Source organism: Maniola jurtina, chromosome 3, assembly GCF_905333055.1.
Source record: "Maniola jurtina chromosome 3, ilManJurt1.1, whole genome shotgun sequence".
Classification (NCBI taxonomy): domain Eukaryota; kingdom Metazoa; phylum Arthropoda; class Insecta; order Lepidoptera; family Nymphalidae; genus Maniola; species Maniola jurtina.
Genome location: NC_060031.1, coordinates 10,051,890 through 10,068,688, shown reverse-complemented (window position 1 = coordinate 10,068,688; position 16,799 = coordinate 10,051,890). Strand labels below are relative to the sequence as shown.

Sequence of the window (16,799 nt, the reverse complement as noted above, 5' to 3'; positions counted from 1 at the left end):
GAATAACAATTTTCTAGGCAAGCGTTCTTAGGTTGCATCATCGCTTGCTAGCAGGTCTGATTGCAGCCAAGCGCTAGTCTGTAAATAAATAAATAAACCTATATGTAAAAAAAGCTTTAACGTCACTAATCTCAATTGCATGCGTTTTATTCCCGGCTAAAGGCATGTATAAAGGACTGAAACAATTTGCGGTAAATTGTAAGAGACACGCGAACCGCCGACCTTGCCCTTTTAACAACCATATTGTTAAGATAAGTGCTTGGCGACTTACGAGACTAGTCCTCAGTAATCAGCTTAGATTAGTCAGTGGCTCAGTGCACGCCACTAGCAAAAGCAATGATTCAAAATAGATGGTTTGGAAATCTCTCTCTGGTAGGATGTTATTGTTTGACTCTAAACCTTGCTATATAACGTACCTACCTATAGAAAGAATGAAAGAAAAGTAAGCGCCACACATCACCTAATCGCCACATCACCAAATTATACTTAAGAGTTAGTTATCCCAGCACTTGAGCATAAAAGCCAAAATGCCTCGAGCAGAAGCGCCGGATAAACTGTACCTAATGTATGGCACAACCCTGTACGGGTTGCTCAATTAAGGCGCTCCACCCACGTCAGACTTTTTCTAGGTTCGATAATAACCGGCCCTATATTTCCGCCAGAAAGCGCTGATTTTGTTTTTGGCCAACTTTTTGTGGGGCATTTGCGTTTCAATATTGCAATCTGTACCTGTTTTATTTTTTGCCGCCAAAAAATCGGTCACCAATTGTTCTAATTAGGCGGAGGGGCTTAGTAAATCAATTAATATTATGACGTAATAGCCGGCGCACATATGGCGGAGCGCAGCGCAGAGCATACCTGCGAAGTTTTCTAATCGCGTGAATTTGTACCAGATAATGCGTGAGCACGCGCGGGACTGCGTGCGGATGCGCGAGTATCCGCACGCAGTGCGGATACTCGCACAATTGATTTTAGATATTATTTCAATGAGGACAATGTCGATAATATAATGACTGTGAGAAATGCTCTGCGCTGCGCTCCGCCATATGTGCGCCGGACCTTACGCTTTTTGAAAAGCTCTCGCGGCACGGGAACGAAACTTGGCCTTTTCCTCGAATCTCGATGAACGCATTGTTTCTTTAGCATTTTATAATTCCTTGGAAAATAGAGGAGCTTATACCTATCAAAGTTTTGAAAAATAATGTGGAAGTAGGTAGGTATTTATTTATTAGTTTAAAAAATACCTAAGTATTTAATAATACATAAGTAATATATAAGTATATGGGAGTGAAAGGAAACAACAAAACAGAGATAATACTTATTTATTTAAGGTACAGATGGCCGTTCGCATTGATTACAATATCTCTAAAAAAATTATACAAAATATACCTTCACATGTTAAAAAAAAACATGTCATTATGTACAAGGGTAGGTATAGACACTCGTAATATGCAAAACATTTGCAAAACAATTCATTTACATTTGTCCTCAAAATAACATTAATACATACCTAGTCAAACAGAATAGCATTATTCGGAATATAATTAAACATTTTATTTACACGACAAACTAATAGCATTTTTATATCTAGATATATCTATTTTTACAGCTAACAAATGTTTCATACTATATCACCATAATGAACCTGTATCTAACATGTCAATTAATTACAAAGTTAATATCACAATGATAACATAAATGGAAAGAAAACAGATGAAAATCTTATTAAAAGTGGAATAATTTTAATTAGAATTAAGGACCACTTGCACGAAGATGAATTCGTTAAATCTCATTCAGCTTAGCAAAATCTTTTATGTCTTTTTCTCACCAACTGCCAAAGAAACTTTACAAAACAAGACAGAATTTACAAAATTTAACTAAACCGGACTTATGGCTTAAATTAATAATAGTCAAATCAAGCTATCCATAATCCGATGGAAAGTTACTAAGCGACGTTGTTCATTTACAAAAAAGCCCATACAATTTTTGAAAAATTACAACCTTAGTAATTTATCGACAGATAACAGAAAGGATTGATTTTATTCATTTAAGCCGTTAGAGATTTGATGCAAGGATCGAGATACACGAAAAATACTTAATTGGAATATCTTAAGTCAGTCAGTTTATGTAAACAATTATTTTCTATTGATACAGCTTAGTTTATTCTATTCTAAACTTTAAAGCTTCTTTGATTTATAACTTAAACTCGGAATTTAAGAAGGAATGTATATAATATACCTTATGAGCTCATTTGCTTATTTAAGTATACAAGTCACTTAAATAAAAAGGGACGACACGATTATATTAACATAAGGATTAAAAAAACCCATAAAGTACAAAAACTCCGCGAACGCAGTACAAGGAAAATGGAAGGTCAAAAAATTAAATGCACCCAAATTTTTGTAAAGAAAACTTCTGAAATACTGTGTAATTAATAAAACGTTCGCGTTCTAGTTTGGTTTTTTCCATTTCAGATTTAATATAGCCTTTAAGGGTCATCGCCCACGGGCGAAAATTCCTGCAGCCGTGCGTACCTACTTTGAACGCACAGTTTTATCAGCATCGTTACTTTGTCGCGACCCTTTTGCGTCTGTATCGCTGTAAAACATCGCCGTGGCCGATGTCTTTAAAAGTTATTAAAATAAAATGAATTCTAGTCAATTCCAGGTGACACAAAGTCGAAGGGAATCGAAGCGACAATCTATTAGCATATTGACCTCTATCTGCATTGGGTAGTTTACAAATTCTACCGAGAAAAACGTCGAAAACACGAGCGTGGGTGTGCGCGATTCTTTAGATTCGCTTCTTCTTTTTGTCCGTCTATTTTACTCTCATCTGTCGTTACTCATTATGTAATAGATGATACTTAAAAAATCAATCAGTGTTGACGAAATATGAAAACCCGTTCTAGGGTACTTATTGTTAGTTTTATGTCCGTGTGAGAGAGAAGCAAATAGGGTCAGGGACCTTGAACTGTGATCGGTGATGACGACGATGTATACTCGTAAGATATCTCAATAAATAAATAACTAGACTCCAATCAATGTTCGAATACAAAAGCATTTTTTGAACAAAAAATATCTGAAATCCGCATCAACACAAAAGGTGTTTTGTGTTGTTGCGTGTTTTTATGTCTGCGCTTTGGCATTACCTACACCATTAGGATGAATAATATTATTTAAAGGCAAAAATCAATGAATAATTATTAAAAGTCGTATGTTGACTCTACACCAACATTGGGAACATGCTAGAGTATGTGTACGGTCCATATTTAAAAGTTTACGTCCATACGTAGGTACTGAAGTGAACAAGTAAAGATTTTTTTGCCTCCTTATTCCTATGACTCTTTATAATATAATGCACTAGTTGATCCACTCGGTTTTGCTCGTATGATTCGATAGCCTATGTTACCTGACTTCTGGATAAAGTAGTAGTTCAGTAGTTTCAGAGTTTATAGTAGTTCAGTAGTTTCAGAGTTTATCAATTACAAACAAATCTTTCCTCTTTATAATATTAAACAGCCAAAACACTAATTATGATACCAAAGACACAGGAATGTCATCACAGCAATGGCACCACTTGAGAATAAATTATACAATGCAAACATTAGATAAAGGTATTAAATACATTCATACCTTCATGCATTCATAGCCCAAAATCACTGGTAGGTCAATCATCATTGATAGAAAATCCGTAAAGAATAAAGATTATAAATTGATAGCAATAATTTATTTTTATAAGGTAATAATTACAACAAACGTCGATGAATGGACTTACTTATGGTTTAAAGATTCACTAACTCAGTTCAGCGATGGATGATAGACGCCGAGCTCATTAATTGACATTAATTGATAGTTCTACATGCTGCTTCACTGAGTAATATTTAAATGATTTTTCGTCGAAAACCTTCAATGGGTTAAAAATAAATGTCAAATGAGTTTGGTGGCTATCATTCATTGTTGAACACTGAGTTAGGGAATCACCCGCTGCGCTGGTATGTGTAGAGGTACCTAGCTCTAATACAGAAATCTCCTTCACTTGGATGTACGCATTAAAAAAAAAAAGTTCTACCAACATACACATTACACATTAATTTTCAAAAATAAAACATATTATTATGTAGGAAAAACTGTAGGTCTCTCGCTAAAATGCTTATTCACCTCATCTTTTCATAGAAATACTAGTTAGATGAATAATTTATTTAACTTCGAATTATTCTATAAAAGGACGGTTATTAAGTATCAAAGGCAGATGAATCACAGACTCATAAATAACTCTATTATGAATGTCAACTAAAGGCAAAATAACGCTTAACCGCGTAGGTAGGTACAGCACGCGATAGGTCGAGATAGTAAATCGCCGGGGGGACGCCCTGCACACCCCCCGAGCCAGCCCGGTGCGGGATAGCGCGGGTGTGCGGGGCGTCCCCCCGCCTCATACCCCGATTGCCATCTCGACCTGTGGGGTTTATATAATAATATACTAATTATGATGGAGAATATCAATATAGCGACTGCCAAATAGGCGCTTTCTTTTCCGAGATCGCGCAATCAATGTTTTTACAGTACAATTCCAATTATACAAGGTTAATCTCGCACTGCGAAATTTCACCGCGCGAATTTTTAGCACAATTCGGTACGCACTCGCTACGAGACAGGTACGCACGAACAGCTTCAGACAATTTTCATATAAGTTCCGCGGTGAAATTTCACAGTGCGGGCTTATTAGAATCTTCACAATTGCAACACTATAGCAGATCTGTATCGAGGTCAAGATCGATAGCAAGTGCCGGTTGCCAATCTTAAGTAGCACCTAGTGTGACAGCTTGACGACTCTCGCCTCGTATATATAGTAGGTAGGTAGACTAGGACCGCTTCCGCTCTCATAGAACAACTCCAATAATAAAGCAATTGGAATCACAGTTGCAGCGCGCGAGCTCATCCTTATGGGGGATAATATCGATGGCGATTACCGGTTGCCAACCATCAGTGGTAGTGTGACAACTTGCCAGGCCTGCGGGGAGGTGCGCTTTCGTACTCGTAGTAGTTAGACTGGGGACGGATGCCGCTCTCCTTGCATGAGCGCTGGGAATGGTAGCCAGCCACGCCCCCTCGACGACTGTAAAAAAAAACAACTACATTAGTACATTTTTTTTTTCAGAAGCTGCTGCTTATCCTGACGGCAATTAGTATTGGACGGGAACTATAAAATGGGGGCGATCGGAATAGATCGGCAATGGTCAGCGTGATACAAGGTCTGGAAAACCCTGCACAGTAGCCAATCATCAAGACGTAGTACGATTTTGTTTTATAAGATAAATATTAAGATACTAAAGTATTTAACGCAGAGGAGCGTGAACAGTGATCCGGAGATTATATCCGTTGTGTGACATGTTTCATAATTATTGTAATGCAACATTCCGAAATTTCCGGTCCGCTCTGGCACTTTTTATGACTAATATGACTCTGAGTGTGTAATGTTTTATTGCTACAGAATAAAGTACTATAAAATTCACTAAGTAAAACCTTGGGCTGACGAAATGCGTTGTGGCGGGTAGAACGCCGCGCCGCATCTAAGTTTCATGTACAAATCAACTTTTTTTAGTGGTAACGTATCTATAGCGTTTCTGAGAAAATAGATTTGTTAGGTTATACGTTAAAGCTACAAAAAAAAAAGATTTATGCAAATTAACTGTTACTTTAGGGCCCCTAGTCTATACGATACTTTTAGCATCAGCGATTAGCATCTATACTGTGGCATGGCCATTATAGCTCCGTTCCGTACCCGCAAGGTGCCAACGGGACCTTAAGCCTCTACTGTCTTTAGATCCGTCTGTCCGTCCGCCCGTCTGTCTGTCAGCGGGCTGTATCTCATGAAACGTAATTAGGTAGGTAGAGAGTTGAAATTTTCACAGAGTGTGTAAGTACTTACTTTTGCCGTTTTAACAACAAATACCTAGTAAAAATGACAAAATTGCCGCAATGTAGATTCAAAAAAAAATTAAAAAGTACATAATCATGATCACTTAACCGTGGTTTTTGCATGAAAGTTGGATGATGGCAGTGGTTCCTATCACAGAATACATGTCTAATTGTAGACTACTTATTAGAACCAGTCTCAACATTTTACAATTGAAACAGGTTTTATAACGACATTCATTAATCGTATCCTTAATTCTATTTCATATTGTTATTGTTTTATTAATAACTATCTACTTTTATTGTTTGCCCATGCCTCATTTACTTGATAAGTAATGATGATGAATCAACTAGGGAGGTATAGAGATCCGCGTACGTCACGCAACAATCCACGTTTCAAGGTTCACTCGTAGGTTTGTTAGGCGCCGTCTCCACAGGCGATGGAATCCCAACTCCCAAATCCGACTTACTATCGCCCTGTGGAGATAGGTCTAATAAGCTCCGTCTACACGCTCCGTCTTACCTAAGAGCTTACCTGCACAAGCCAGTTTGCGCAGAAGTGCGTGCTACAAGACTCGCATCAGTTCCAAAAGCTACTAAAGATTGGGCTGCGTAGTTCTCGTTCAAAACTGCGCAGGCAAGACGGAGCGTGTAGCCGGAGCGTAAGAGTTGTATTGAGTTTGGTGACACGGCGAGATTATCGCCGCGATTCTCTCGTCCGTGGAGATGGCGCCTTACTTTTCCAGTTATGCTCAAAGTTGGGTCAAAAAGCCGTTGGACGTGTTAAGAACCTCCTCCCTTTTTGAAGTCAGTTAAAAAGAAGCAATGACGCATGCCGGGCTAGTTATAAATAAAATTGCCTGTATGTAGATACTTAATTGAAATTTATTATGAACGAACGTAACACAATAAATGACGCCATAAATCAGCCCACGTATATGACCTAGGACCTTCTTATTCTAACATAATCTGTATTCTGAGACGAGGACAATGCGACATTTCCACTAAGCTAGCAACTAACTAGGTACTGACTACTGAGTAAAATTACAAAATACCTACGTCATATACTACGAATTCTATTGAAAGAAACATAGGTTTAAGTATATAATATAAAAAAAAAATATAGATACATAAATTTCGTTGCATACTTAGTTAAATACCTACTAGGACCTGGAGATAACTGACACGGAAGTAAATCGATTTATTTTACGCTTTCAGATTTCAGGAGTAAAAGGTATGTATAGGTAGGTAGATAGGTAGAATATTGAATTATGTTACTCGTAGCTGTGATACAGATAGCCTAGTGGTTAGGATGTCGGCTCCTATTAGGAGAGCCTGGGGTTCGATCATGTGCACGTATATCAATACCTTTTCACAGCTATAATGCGTTTTAAACAATTAACGAAAACAAGGCGAAGGAAAACAATGCAAGGGAACCTGGATGCCGGAGAGTTCCACATGTTTTCAAAAGTTTGTGGAGTCTACTTATTCGTACTTGGCCAGCATGTAGAACTGTGACCTTCATATCTTGACAGGAGACCCGTGTTCAGATGATGATGATTGTAAGTATATATTCGTCATAGTCTCGGACACTCTAATTACGAGAAAAAACCGTTTTATCCTTGCCTACCGGGAATCCCCTAACTTATTTACACGACTGTCACGTTTTAAGATCTAGATTTAGCTTCGATAGATAGGTTTTATGGAAATCAACTAGCAATTACGTACGAGAGAATAGAATACAGAGCAATGATCACAATTTTATCTCTATTAACTAATAAAGCTAAAGACCCGCGCAAACACGTCGAATGTGGACGTGATTTTCGTCCTTTATGTTTTCCGATTTATTCAGGACTAGCGGATATCCAGTGTGTGCTAATACACTACAAAAAGAATGTGCGTAACTAATGCATTGTTTTAGTGGTCTAAAATCTTCGCATTATTGCCTTTCTAATAAAACCGGTTTGGGGCCTTTGGGGTACATCGGTTGGATTGTTTCAAAGTCTATAACTGACATAGGTAGAATTTGTTTTTTGTGTTACACGTATATTAGGATTAGCTTAATACTCTCAACTGATTATTTATAGTAATATAAACTTTAAGCTTGTCAAAAATCTGTAAAAACCTAAAACACAAGTTACCCGCGCAACACACTAAACGCAAACCCGAAGGTAGAATATGTCCAAACGTTCATCCAAGTAGGTAAGTCCAAATTCGACGTGTGCGCATGCCGTAATATTTATTTAAAATGTGCTATTGATTTACTGTAGTGGCAAAACATGCAATTTATCAACTTAATGCTACAGATAATAACAGCATTACAAAGCACGTGCATCTTACCGCCGCGAGGCCAGAAGCAGGAAAAAGAAAAAATATTAAGGATTGTTCTTATTGTGACATTCTAATCTTCTTCGGCTCTGGCGCAAAAGTTTGCTACCGACCCATCACCATAGCGATAGAACGGCCAGTATAGCATTACTTTTTTGAAACAGTAGTTTTTGAAAATTCCCACGTTCTTTAGCGATAGCTTTTGCAGTTAACGGCTGTTTAATTATGGGACGGCAGGTAAGGCTCTTCTTAAATTGTCAGTAAGGGCCGAGGAGTGCTGTAGAACTAAGGTTGAGATCTATGGAGCGCACTTTGACTCTGCTCAGACTTAAGACACTGTTAAAACGAGACAGAGTTATATTGCTGGCATAAATCTATCTTGTTTCAACTGAAACTGAAGTCTGAGCAAAGTCAAAGTGCGCTCTATAGATCTCAGCCTCAGTATTGCGCAGGTTTGTCACGTGACTCACCAGAACCCAAAAAGTTTTTTTTTAATTTATAAACTAGCGCTTGGCTGCAGTTAGATATGCTGGCAAGCAGTGACGGATTAACCCTTAATCAAATTAAGCAATTGCCTAGGGCATCGCGTCTGAGGGGGCACCAGAAGAAGCACAAAAAAAATTCCGTCCTAAGGATTCGAATGCCCCCGAAAGCCGCAAGGCGCATTTCAATAAATAAATAAATTATGCTTTGGTTTTTATTGTTGTCGCATCTAACTACTCCACTTCTAAAGTACGTTACATCTCATCATCTTATTTTACAAAAAACTAATGTTTTTAGGCAGTAAAGGTTTAAAGACCGATTCTAGTTGAAATGCGGATAGGGGGGCGCACAGGCATGGATTGCTTAGGGCACCAAGTAGTCTTAATCCGTCACTGCTGGCAAGTGATGATGCAGCCTAAGGTGGAGCGCGCTTGCCTAGAAGATGCCATTTTGCGACGATTCAATGGGTAGGTAAACTGAATAATACATAGTAATTATAACACTTAAATTGTTAATCAAAATTATTTAATATTTTAATTATAAATTAAAATTAACTTAAACTTATCATTCACAAACATCAAAATTCGAAACAGAAATTAATAAGATAGGTGAGGTACTCTCATGTGTTTACTATGGAATTGTTTGAATATACTTAAACCACAAAATACATACCTAATGAATGAATATAAGTAGGTACGATGAGCATGTTTACCGTCATTATAGTGATTATAGGCATATCAAAGTAAAAGCTTTCAAATCAAATTTTCTATTACATAAAAACGTGATCAATGTAAAAGGTTGCAGAGCACCCTTTAAGCCTAAGGGAATAAGTACTTTTAATCGATTCGCATATTAAATCTTCAAATATTCGGGCAAGGATTTGACTAAGAATTTTAATACACAGGTAGGTACGTTTATGACTATGTATCTATTAAAGATTTCCCAGTTTAAGAAGTTGTAAATAATGATGAAGCAGTTTTACGTCGTACCTAAGTGCCACACGGAAACAGTGTTATTAAGTATAACCTAAGTAACTACATACGTAATATTTTTTGCTCATTTTTTGTGCTTTATAATATTCGAAGCAATAAATATTAGAATCATGCTATAGAGCACTAAAAACAAAATAAACAAAAAATCAATAAATAAATTATTTATTACAGCTGACGCAAGTATGTTTGCTTAACTAGTGTGCTATAAATATTACATTTGTTGTTTGGTTTTATGTCGCAATAATTTAAAAAACCGTACGAGCCCTTCGTATTCTCGGTATAAAAAGTAAAGTATAATTGTTCAATCTCGTCACAACGGAGCAAGTAACAGTTCGACTAAAGAAAATAACGATTAGGCTACTTTTTATCTCGGAAAATCAAAGAGTCACCACGGGATTTTTAAGAACCTAAATCCACGCGGATGAAGTCGCCGGTATCAGCTAACAAAAAATAATACATAGATAGTAGATACTAGAACTAGATACTAAAATCCAGGTTTTTTTTTTGTTGGTTTTATTAGATAGGTCTGGCACTGGCCACCCAATGGAAGACCACGCAGTGCGCCGACCGATAGCGCGCTTTATTTACGAATAGTATGACCATGATTTGCTTATTTTATAACAACTTTTTCAAACAAAACTTGAACAATTATTTCAAATAAGGTACAAATTTATTCATGGAAATATGTTCTATTAACGATACAGAACCACCAAGAAAAATTGTGTATTTCTATATTTAAGGCCGATTCACACCAAGCATGTACACGTGACACGTGCGTAGTGACGCGCGTAAACCCCCAACACACCGGATTACGCTTACGTCCACGCTTTACACAAGCGCTGTGCCATGTGTTTTATACAGTTCCATACATTACAACGCAATGGTACGCGCTACGTCTGCGCTTACGCAGCCTGTGTGAACGAATTATTAATGAAGTAGCAGAGTATAGCAAGTCACCTGTCGTCGCTGTGTGTCGGCTCGCGGTGCACGCCGCGCCGCACCTGCCCGATCTGCACCTCGCTCAACTTCTCCCGTCGGGCACTGTACGTAAAACTACTGATTATGAACTTAAAGTGTCCTTGTTTCATAAGCTTCAGTACTCAAAAAGGCTCAGTCAAAGTAAAGTGGATTCAGCGTGGAAAGAGAAAGTGATTTCTAGAGTCTGGCAAACGAAAGTAGAAACTTTTTTTACATAATTTAATTAGTAATACTTTAACAATTATACTCACTTTAGATTTTGTTGGATCTCCTCATAATTAACATAGTGCCCCGTCGGTCCCCAAGCGCTGTCCATAGCCTATAAACACAATATTCTATAAGTAAAAAAACCCGATTTATCTCGTTAAATAGAAAATCCATACTAATCTGTTTGTCAGTGGGTCACTCAGTTTAACCGATTTTGATGGAATTTGATACAGAGTTAGCTAACACCGGGGGAAGACATAGATCTTTTATCCAGGAAAATCTGTTCCCACGGGATGTTTAAAAACTTAAATCACGCGGACAATGTTGCGGGCTTCATCTAGTGATTATTAAATTTCTTAGACCGTTTTTGAAAAGATTATGGCCGCAATTTTTTTTTGCCAACTAGCATAACCTTACTTTATGCGTGTTCTTTTCTTACACGAACTTGGTCAGTTTTTTTTTTGGGCTGGCTAAAAATGTATAGTAATTATAATCACCTGTGGTGCGGGCGCAGTTCGCGCATGCGAGCGCGGTCCACTGCGCCGCTCCGAGCGAGTATTTCGCTCCGAACTGCCTTGTCTGTGTGACCGGCTCTCCTCCCTGTATATAACAGAAACAGATACATATTATGTGCCTTTCTAGTAATTTTTAGAGTTCAGACTTTATACCTTAAGATTCAAGCATTCCATAAACAAGTTATTGAAAAAATTTACATAAACCGACTGCGGTTTGTAGAGTTTGCAAGATCTGGTGTTTATTAAGTCAAAATAAATGAAGATTTTTATCTTCGCATTTGAGAACGGCGTCATACAGCCGCCGTACGATTTCTTTTTACATACATAAATCTGTCTTGTTTTAACTTGAAGTAGGTCTGGGCAAAGTCCAAAACTCTCTGTAGTCTATATTACTACTAGCACTACTACTAGTACTGTGTAGATGTAGATCTATCTACTAGGCCTTCATACTAAAATTTACCTCGCTGGCAGCGCTGGTTCTGCCTCTTCTATCCGCTCGTCGATCCTGTTGTGTCTCTCCAACACATCTCGTGATATCGACTTCTCCGACGACCTGCCCGGCTGCGTGCGCCCATAAACTTCTGATTCAGTCTTTTTACTGGGCTTGCCGATTCTGGGCGGACAAAATAATTACTGTATTTGATAGGTAGGCAGATAAATCAAATTATAAATATCCCTTTTGTTTTTTTTATACATAGGAAATGCCTAACGCATACTTCTCCGCCAGGGAAAACGGAGGGGTTATGTGGGGCTTGCACCCACTAAAACCTGTGTTTGTTCCTCAATGAACTAGCGGTTGCGAGGGTATCACTAAGTAGTATTCACCGCGCTCCAGCCAGATTTTGACCCGCCACCAACTGGCAGGCGTGGGCGGGTCATATCGCTAGGTTGGCTGCTACCGATCCGTCTCGGGCGCGCTTTCTCCTGACCTGTTTATATGTCGGTTGACGAAGGCCAAATCATTAATATCCCTAAATCTTTCCAGCTGTTTCATAATATATATCTCAATTTTGATTTGCGAATCAGAGTTTTTCAATAAATAATATAATACGTCCAATTATTGCAACAAACCTGAACATAGTAGATAGAGATTTGAGAAGTGAAGGTTTCTTGTGAGAGAGCGAAGACTGTTGCGGGGAGCCTCGAACAATAGTGTCGGGTGCTGCGTTGTCGTCCGTCAGCCAGTGCTTCAATGCTGAGTAAGAAAAAGACATCGTGAACATCTAATTTTTATCGTGTAAAAGTCTGAAAGTCCCAAAAAGTTAGAATCCTGTTCTAAATATCATATGTTTTAATGATTTTCGGATAAAGCACATAATTGTGCTTACTTGTTGTACACAATCTCTATACTAAACTAAATTGACACGCAAATCTAGTGCTATCATTTTGCACAGGGAATGTTATGAAAGAGATAGCGCTATGTTGAGACCAGTCATTTTAGTTTAGTGAGTGTATACAACCCATCAACAAAATAAGCATACGGTAAGCATAGATAATGGTTAAAGTTCCACACGAACGCTCCTAAAAAAACTGTGTCAGTAGTATTTTGCGTACGATATTATCCCACCCCTAACATTTTATACCAATTGAGAAAGTCTTGCAATATAGTTACAAATAAACTGAAATGGTTATGGTTTTCACTTACGTGGGTGTGCTCTTGCATAGATCGGTTCATTACGAATCGGTTTCCTTTGAGTTTCCTGGATTGCAGTTTGAAGAGATTCTAAGCTTGATGATTTCCGCATCCCCAGCGCAGGTCCAACTTGCATAGCTAAAAACATATTTCTTTTTATAATATGGATATTGAATAGTTGTGGAACTCGCACCAGATGAATAGATAAAATTTTAAATAGAATAGAGGAAATTTAAAAAAAATGGGTTCCATACATTCAAAAATGTGAAGTTACTCAATTACTTAATTATTTATACAAAATATAATATTATGCCATATACAATATGGCATAATGTTATAAATTGGGCATTTGAAAAAAAAGATTCCGACGAATTCAAACCTCCTCCTTTTTTAAGTCAGTTAAAATAGTGATTGCCGAGGTTCTTGCTAGTTCTTTTTGGTAGGAATGGTATTCCGAATCAGTGGTAAATCCTCTTGACGATTCAAAATCATTTGTAAAAATTTATTTGAGTAAAAAATAATTGAATCTATTCTATTCTAAGAAAAAACTAAGGTGTTTATGTGTCATGTGATACCGTTGATAGCTTTGGTCTCCTTGATCTTGCGGTAGGTGCCGGTGGCGCGCGCGTCGAGCGCCGCGTGGCGCTTCTCCGACATGGAGCGGCGCCCCACCGCGTCGCGGCTGAACGCGCCGCCCGCCCCACCGCTCTCGCTGCCCGACTCGCCCGCTGTGCTACCCCTAATACAACAATATAGCTTTTAAAAATGGGCTTTCGAGTCTAGCGTCTGTAGAGTCTAGTCTAGAGAGTGCATATCTAGAGTTTGTAGTGTCAGTGACGCCACTAACACCACAAACGCTTGACTCGAAAGCCCATATTTAGACATAATGTAAGAACACGGTATCGTTTTTTTGAGTATAAATAGCGAGTAAACGAGCAGGAGGGACACCTGGTGTTAAGTGGATAGCGCCCCGCCCATGAACGTTTGTTACACCAGAGAAACCGCCAATGTGTTGCCCGCTTTTCCGGAGTTCATTGATCTGCCTCTTCAATAACCCGGATAGGGAGTTGGTTCCACAATTTGCATGTGCGTGGAAAAGATCTGCACAACGGATGGTCGAAGTGCACCAGGTAGTGAGGGTGAAACCGCTTTTGGTGGCGTGCGATACGGATACAGAATATGAAAGGTGGATTATGGTCAAAGAAAATCCTTATTAATATAGACGATTCATGACAGAATGTTTGAGATTCTTAGCGAGGCGATTAAGGCATACATTTGGGCTGCCAATAAACTAAACACAGCCAAAACACACTGGACTGAGAAACTTTTGGAAAGTCTTATTAGCTTGCCAGAAATGTTTGTTGGTTAAAATTACAGATGATACTGTCCAGAAGCTCCAGCACACTCAAACAAAACAAGGAAAGTAAAATTGCTTACCTGGTCCCATAATCCTCTTCAATAATAACGTTATGATGAGCGGGAGGTGACCGAGCCATATGCACGTGCCCCAAGTTCTGTCTGTAATGGTGTCCATTCACCAAGGGAGCGTCCAACTGGGTTGCCATATAATAACTTTCATTTCGAAGACCAGTCAACCGATCGATCACAGGATTCCACCCGTCGAGCCGACTCCATTCGAAGCTATCTCTTTTGCTATCATGGGGCATCGCATCTTTGTCTCTTTCTAAATACCCTTTACTGTCATCCGATTGGTTGCATACCCAACTATTGTTATTGTTTATCGTGACTATTGAAGCATGTTTCTTCGTACTTCTGGTGTCGTGATTTTCAAAACCATCTTTTTGGTTGACCTCAATTTTTTGGTTGTAATTATCGAGTGGTTTGTTTTCTTTGTCTTGTGTTGTGTTGTAGATGACTGTGTTGTAGTTCTGTGAGTTGCTGTTTTCATTTGAGTTTGTCGTGTCGTTCCCGTTTGGTGGGGTGTCGTCTTTCCACCTTGCTAAGCTATCCATACTATCTGTAAATTGAAGATTTTGTTAATCTTCTGGTTGTCTGTGGCAATCACTTCTAAAGTATATAAGACACATTATGCCATAGCATAAGGGTGCCTGTTCACTGAGAGCAGATCGGGAAAATGTGCTTCGTCACCCAATTGGATTTTTGAAAGATGACGTGGTAATTTTAACATGGCACAAATAATCTGATTGGTCTGCTGAACACATCTCCGCACCACTTTAGTGAAAAGGCATCCCAATACTTCCTTCCCTTAATTCTAGCTTCACTTCTTATTAAAAATTATATTACCAGTCCTCCTAGCGATTGTCAAGGATATACTGCCATGCACATTGGGCCTGGAATGCAATAATGCTCGCCGTAACGTCTCCATAGCCTCAGCGTTGGACTGGCCCACCAGCGACACGCCGTTTACACTTAACAGCTGGTCGTTCGTATGTAACCTGTAGGGTAGGTAAATAAGTTACTTTCTATTTGTATGTTACTTGTATCTTATCGAAATTAGCCTATACTGTCCTACGACTGGACAAGGACCTGCTTACGATTTCTTCACAACTCTCTATGCCTGTACCTCTCTTTGTACCTCTTCGGGCCATCTAATTGTAAATGTATTGGATTCCATTCAAAGGTTATTCTGTAAAAGACCGCACGAAGTAGTGCACCATCCTACCCTAGTATTTTCATGTTTGAAAGGGCCTAACTCCTAAATCACAGCAAAAGCTGAGTGGCCTACGTATTTGAAACATAGCTGATGCAATCCCTGGCATTCTCAGGCTGAGATCTATAGAGTGCACTTTGACTTATTTCAGACTTAGGACACTGTTAAAACGAGACACTGTTATACTGCTGGCATAAATATGTCTTTAAGTTTTAAATGAAACTTAAGTCTAAGCAAAGTCAAAGTGCACTCTATAGATTTCAACCTCAGAGTCCTGCACTGATGAGCCATCTAGCCTCAAGATGAACAGGTAATGCTCCCTTACCTGCCATCTCTGGACGCGGCACCTCCGTGGAGCACCGACTTGATAAAGATGCCCAGGTCGTGCGGGTCGGGCCCCACGGTCACCTTGCCCTTCACGCTGATGCCGAGTCCAGCCTTCTCTGAGTCATGCACTGGCACATCTAGCCTCATGATCAGGCGATTCCGGAGACCTAGTAGCTGCGGACAATTTTTTTTGTTAGCATTGTAAAATCAAAAAAAAAAAATATTCAAAATCATATTAGGACATTAATCAAAATCAAACAGGTATCTATCCATCTTTTGAATAGATTGATAAGATATGAAGAAAAATTGACAAGTAAATAAATACAAAGATTTTTACCGAGCTCGAGGACGAATTCAAAGCTTCCTGTATGGCAGTGTCGATAGACTGGTCCTTCAACAAGTCATCTTTCGACGAGCTCTTTGGTATCCGTCCCCTCACAGAACTGTTAGAGCTGGGGTTGTTCTGGTTGATCGCGTTGACCATGGTGGACACGCGGCCGTTCTCGGATTTGTTAGCTTCTATTGGCTTCGCTTGTGTGATGGGCGCCGAACCGATTGATTTCTCCACGTACTTGGTTGGACTTTGTTGAGGTTCTACCCTCTGGAATAATAACATGCTATTTATTGAAAAAAAGGGATATATTTATGTAAAACTTTTTACTGCGTTATAAGAGAGAAAAAAGGCGGTGTTATTTTATTGGGAATTGCAAAAATGAAAAGCATTTTGAAATGAATGTTAAATTTTTCAAAAACTCATACGGGAGCCCTTTTTGAGGTTTCAGGGAT

General features: G+C 38.8%; 1 protein-coding gene across 8 annotated transcripts in view; it reads right to left on the bottom strand.

Moving 5' to 3' along the window:
- Window positions 1–1,306: 1,306 nt before the first annotated feature.
- LOC123880989 (partitioning defective 3 homolog) overlaps window positions 1,307–16,799 on the bottom strand; it is a 69,271-nt gene continuing 53,778 nt past the window's right edge. For 5 of the 8 annotated variants that reach the window (XM_045929474.1, XM_045929473.1, XM_045929475.1 and 2 more), the window contains 12 exons: window positions 16,351–16,614; window positions 16,012–16,187; window positions 15,320–15,471; window positions 14,492–15,032; window positions 13,630–13,793; window positions 13,067–13,192; window positions 12,493–12,616; window positions 11,882–12,034; window positions 11,404–11,506; window positions 10,951–11,018; window positions 10,679–10,777; window positions 1,307–5,118 (listed from right to left, as the gene is read on the bottom strand). In XM_045929474.1, the coding sequence (XP_045785430.1) occupies window positions 4,986–5,118; window positions 10,679–10,777; window positions 10,951–11,018; window positions 11,404–11,506; window positions 11,882–12,034; window positions 12,493–12,616; window positions 13,067–13,192; window positions 13,630–13,793; window positions 14,492–15,032; window positions 15,320–15,471; window positions 16,012–16,187; window positions 16,351–16,614 (2,103 nt within the window). In that variant the 3' untranslated portion in view covers window positions 1,307–4,985. The remainder of the gene's footprint in view (window positions 5,119–10,678; window positions 10,778–10,950; window positions 11,019–11,403; window positions 11,507–11,881; window positions 12,035–12,492; window positions 12,617–13,066; window positions 13,193–13,629; window positions 13,794–14,491; window positions 15,033–15,319; window positions 15,472–16,011; window positions 16,188–16,350; window positions 16,615–16,799) is intronic. The other 3 variants (XM_045929481.1, XM_045929479.1, XM_045929478.1) reach the window with 2 other exon arrangements.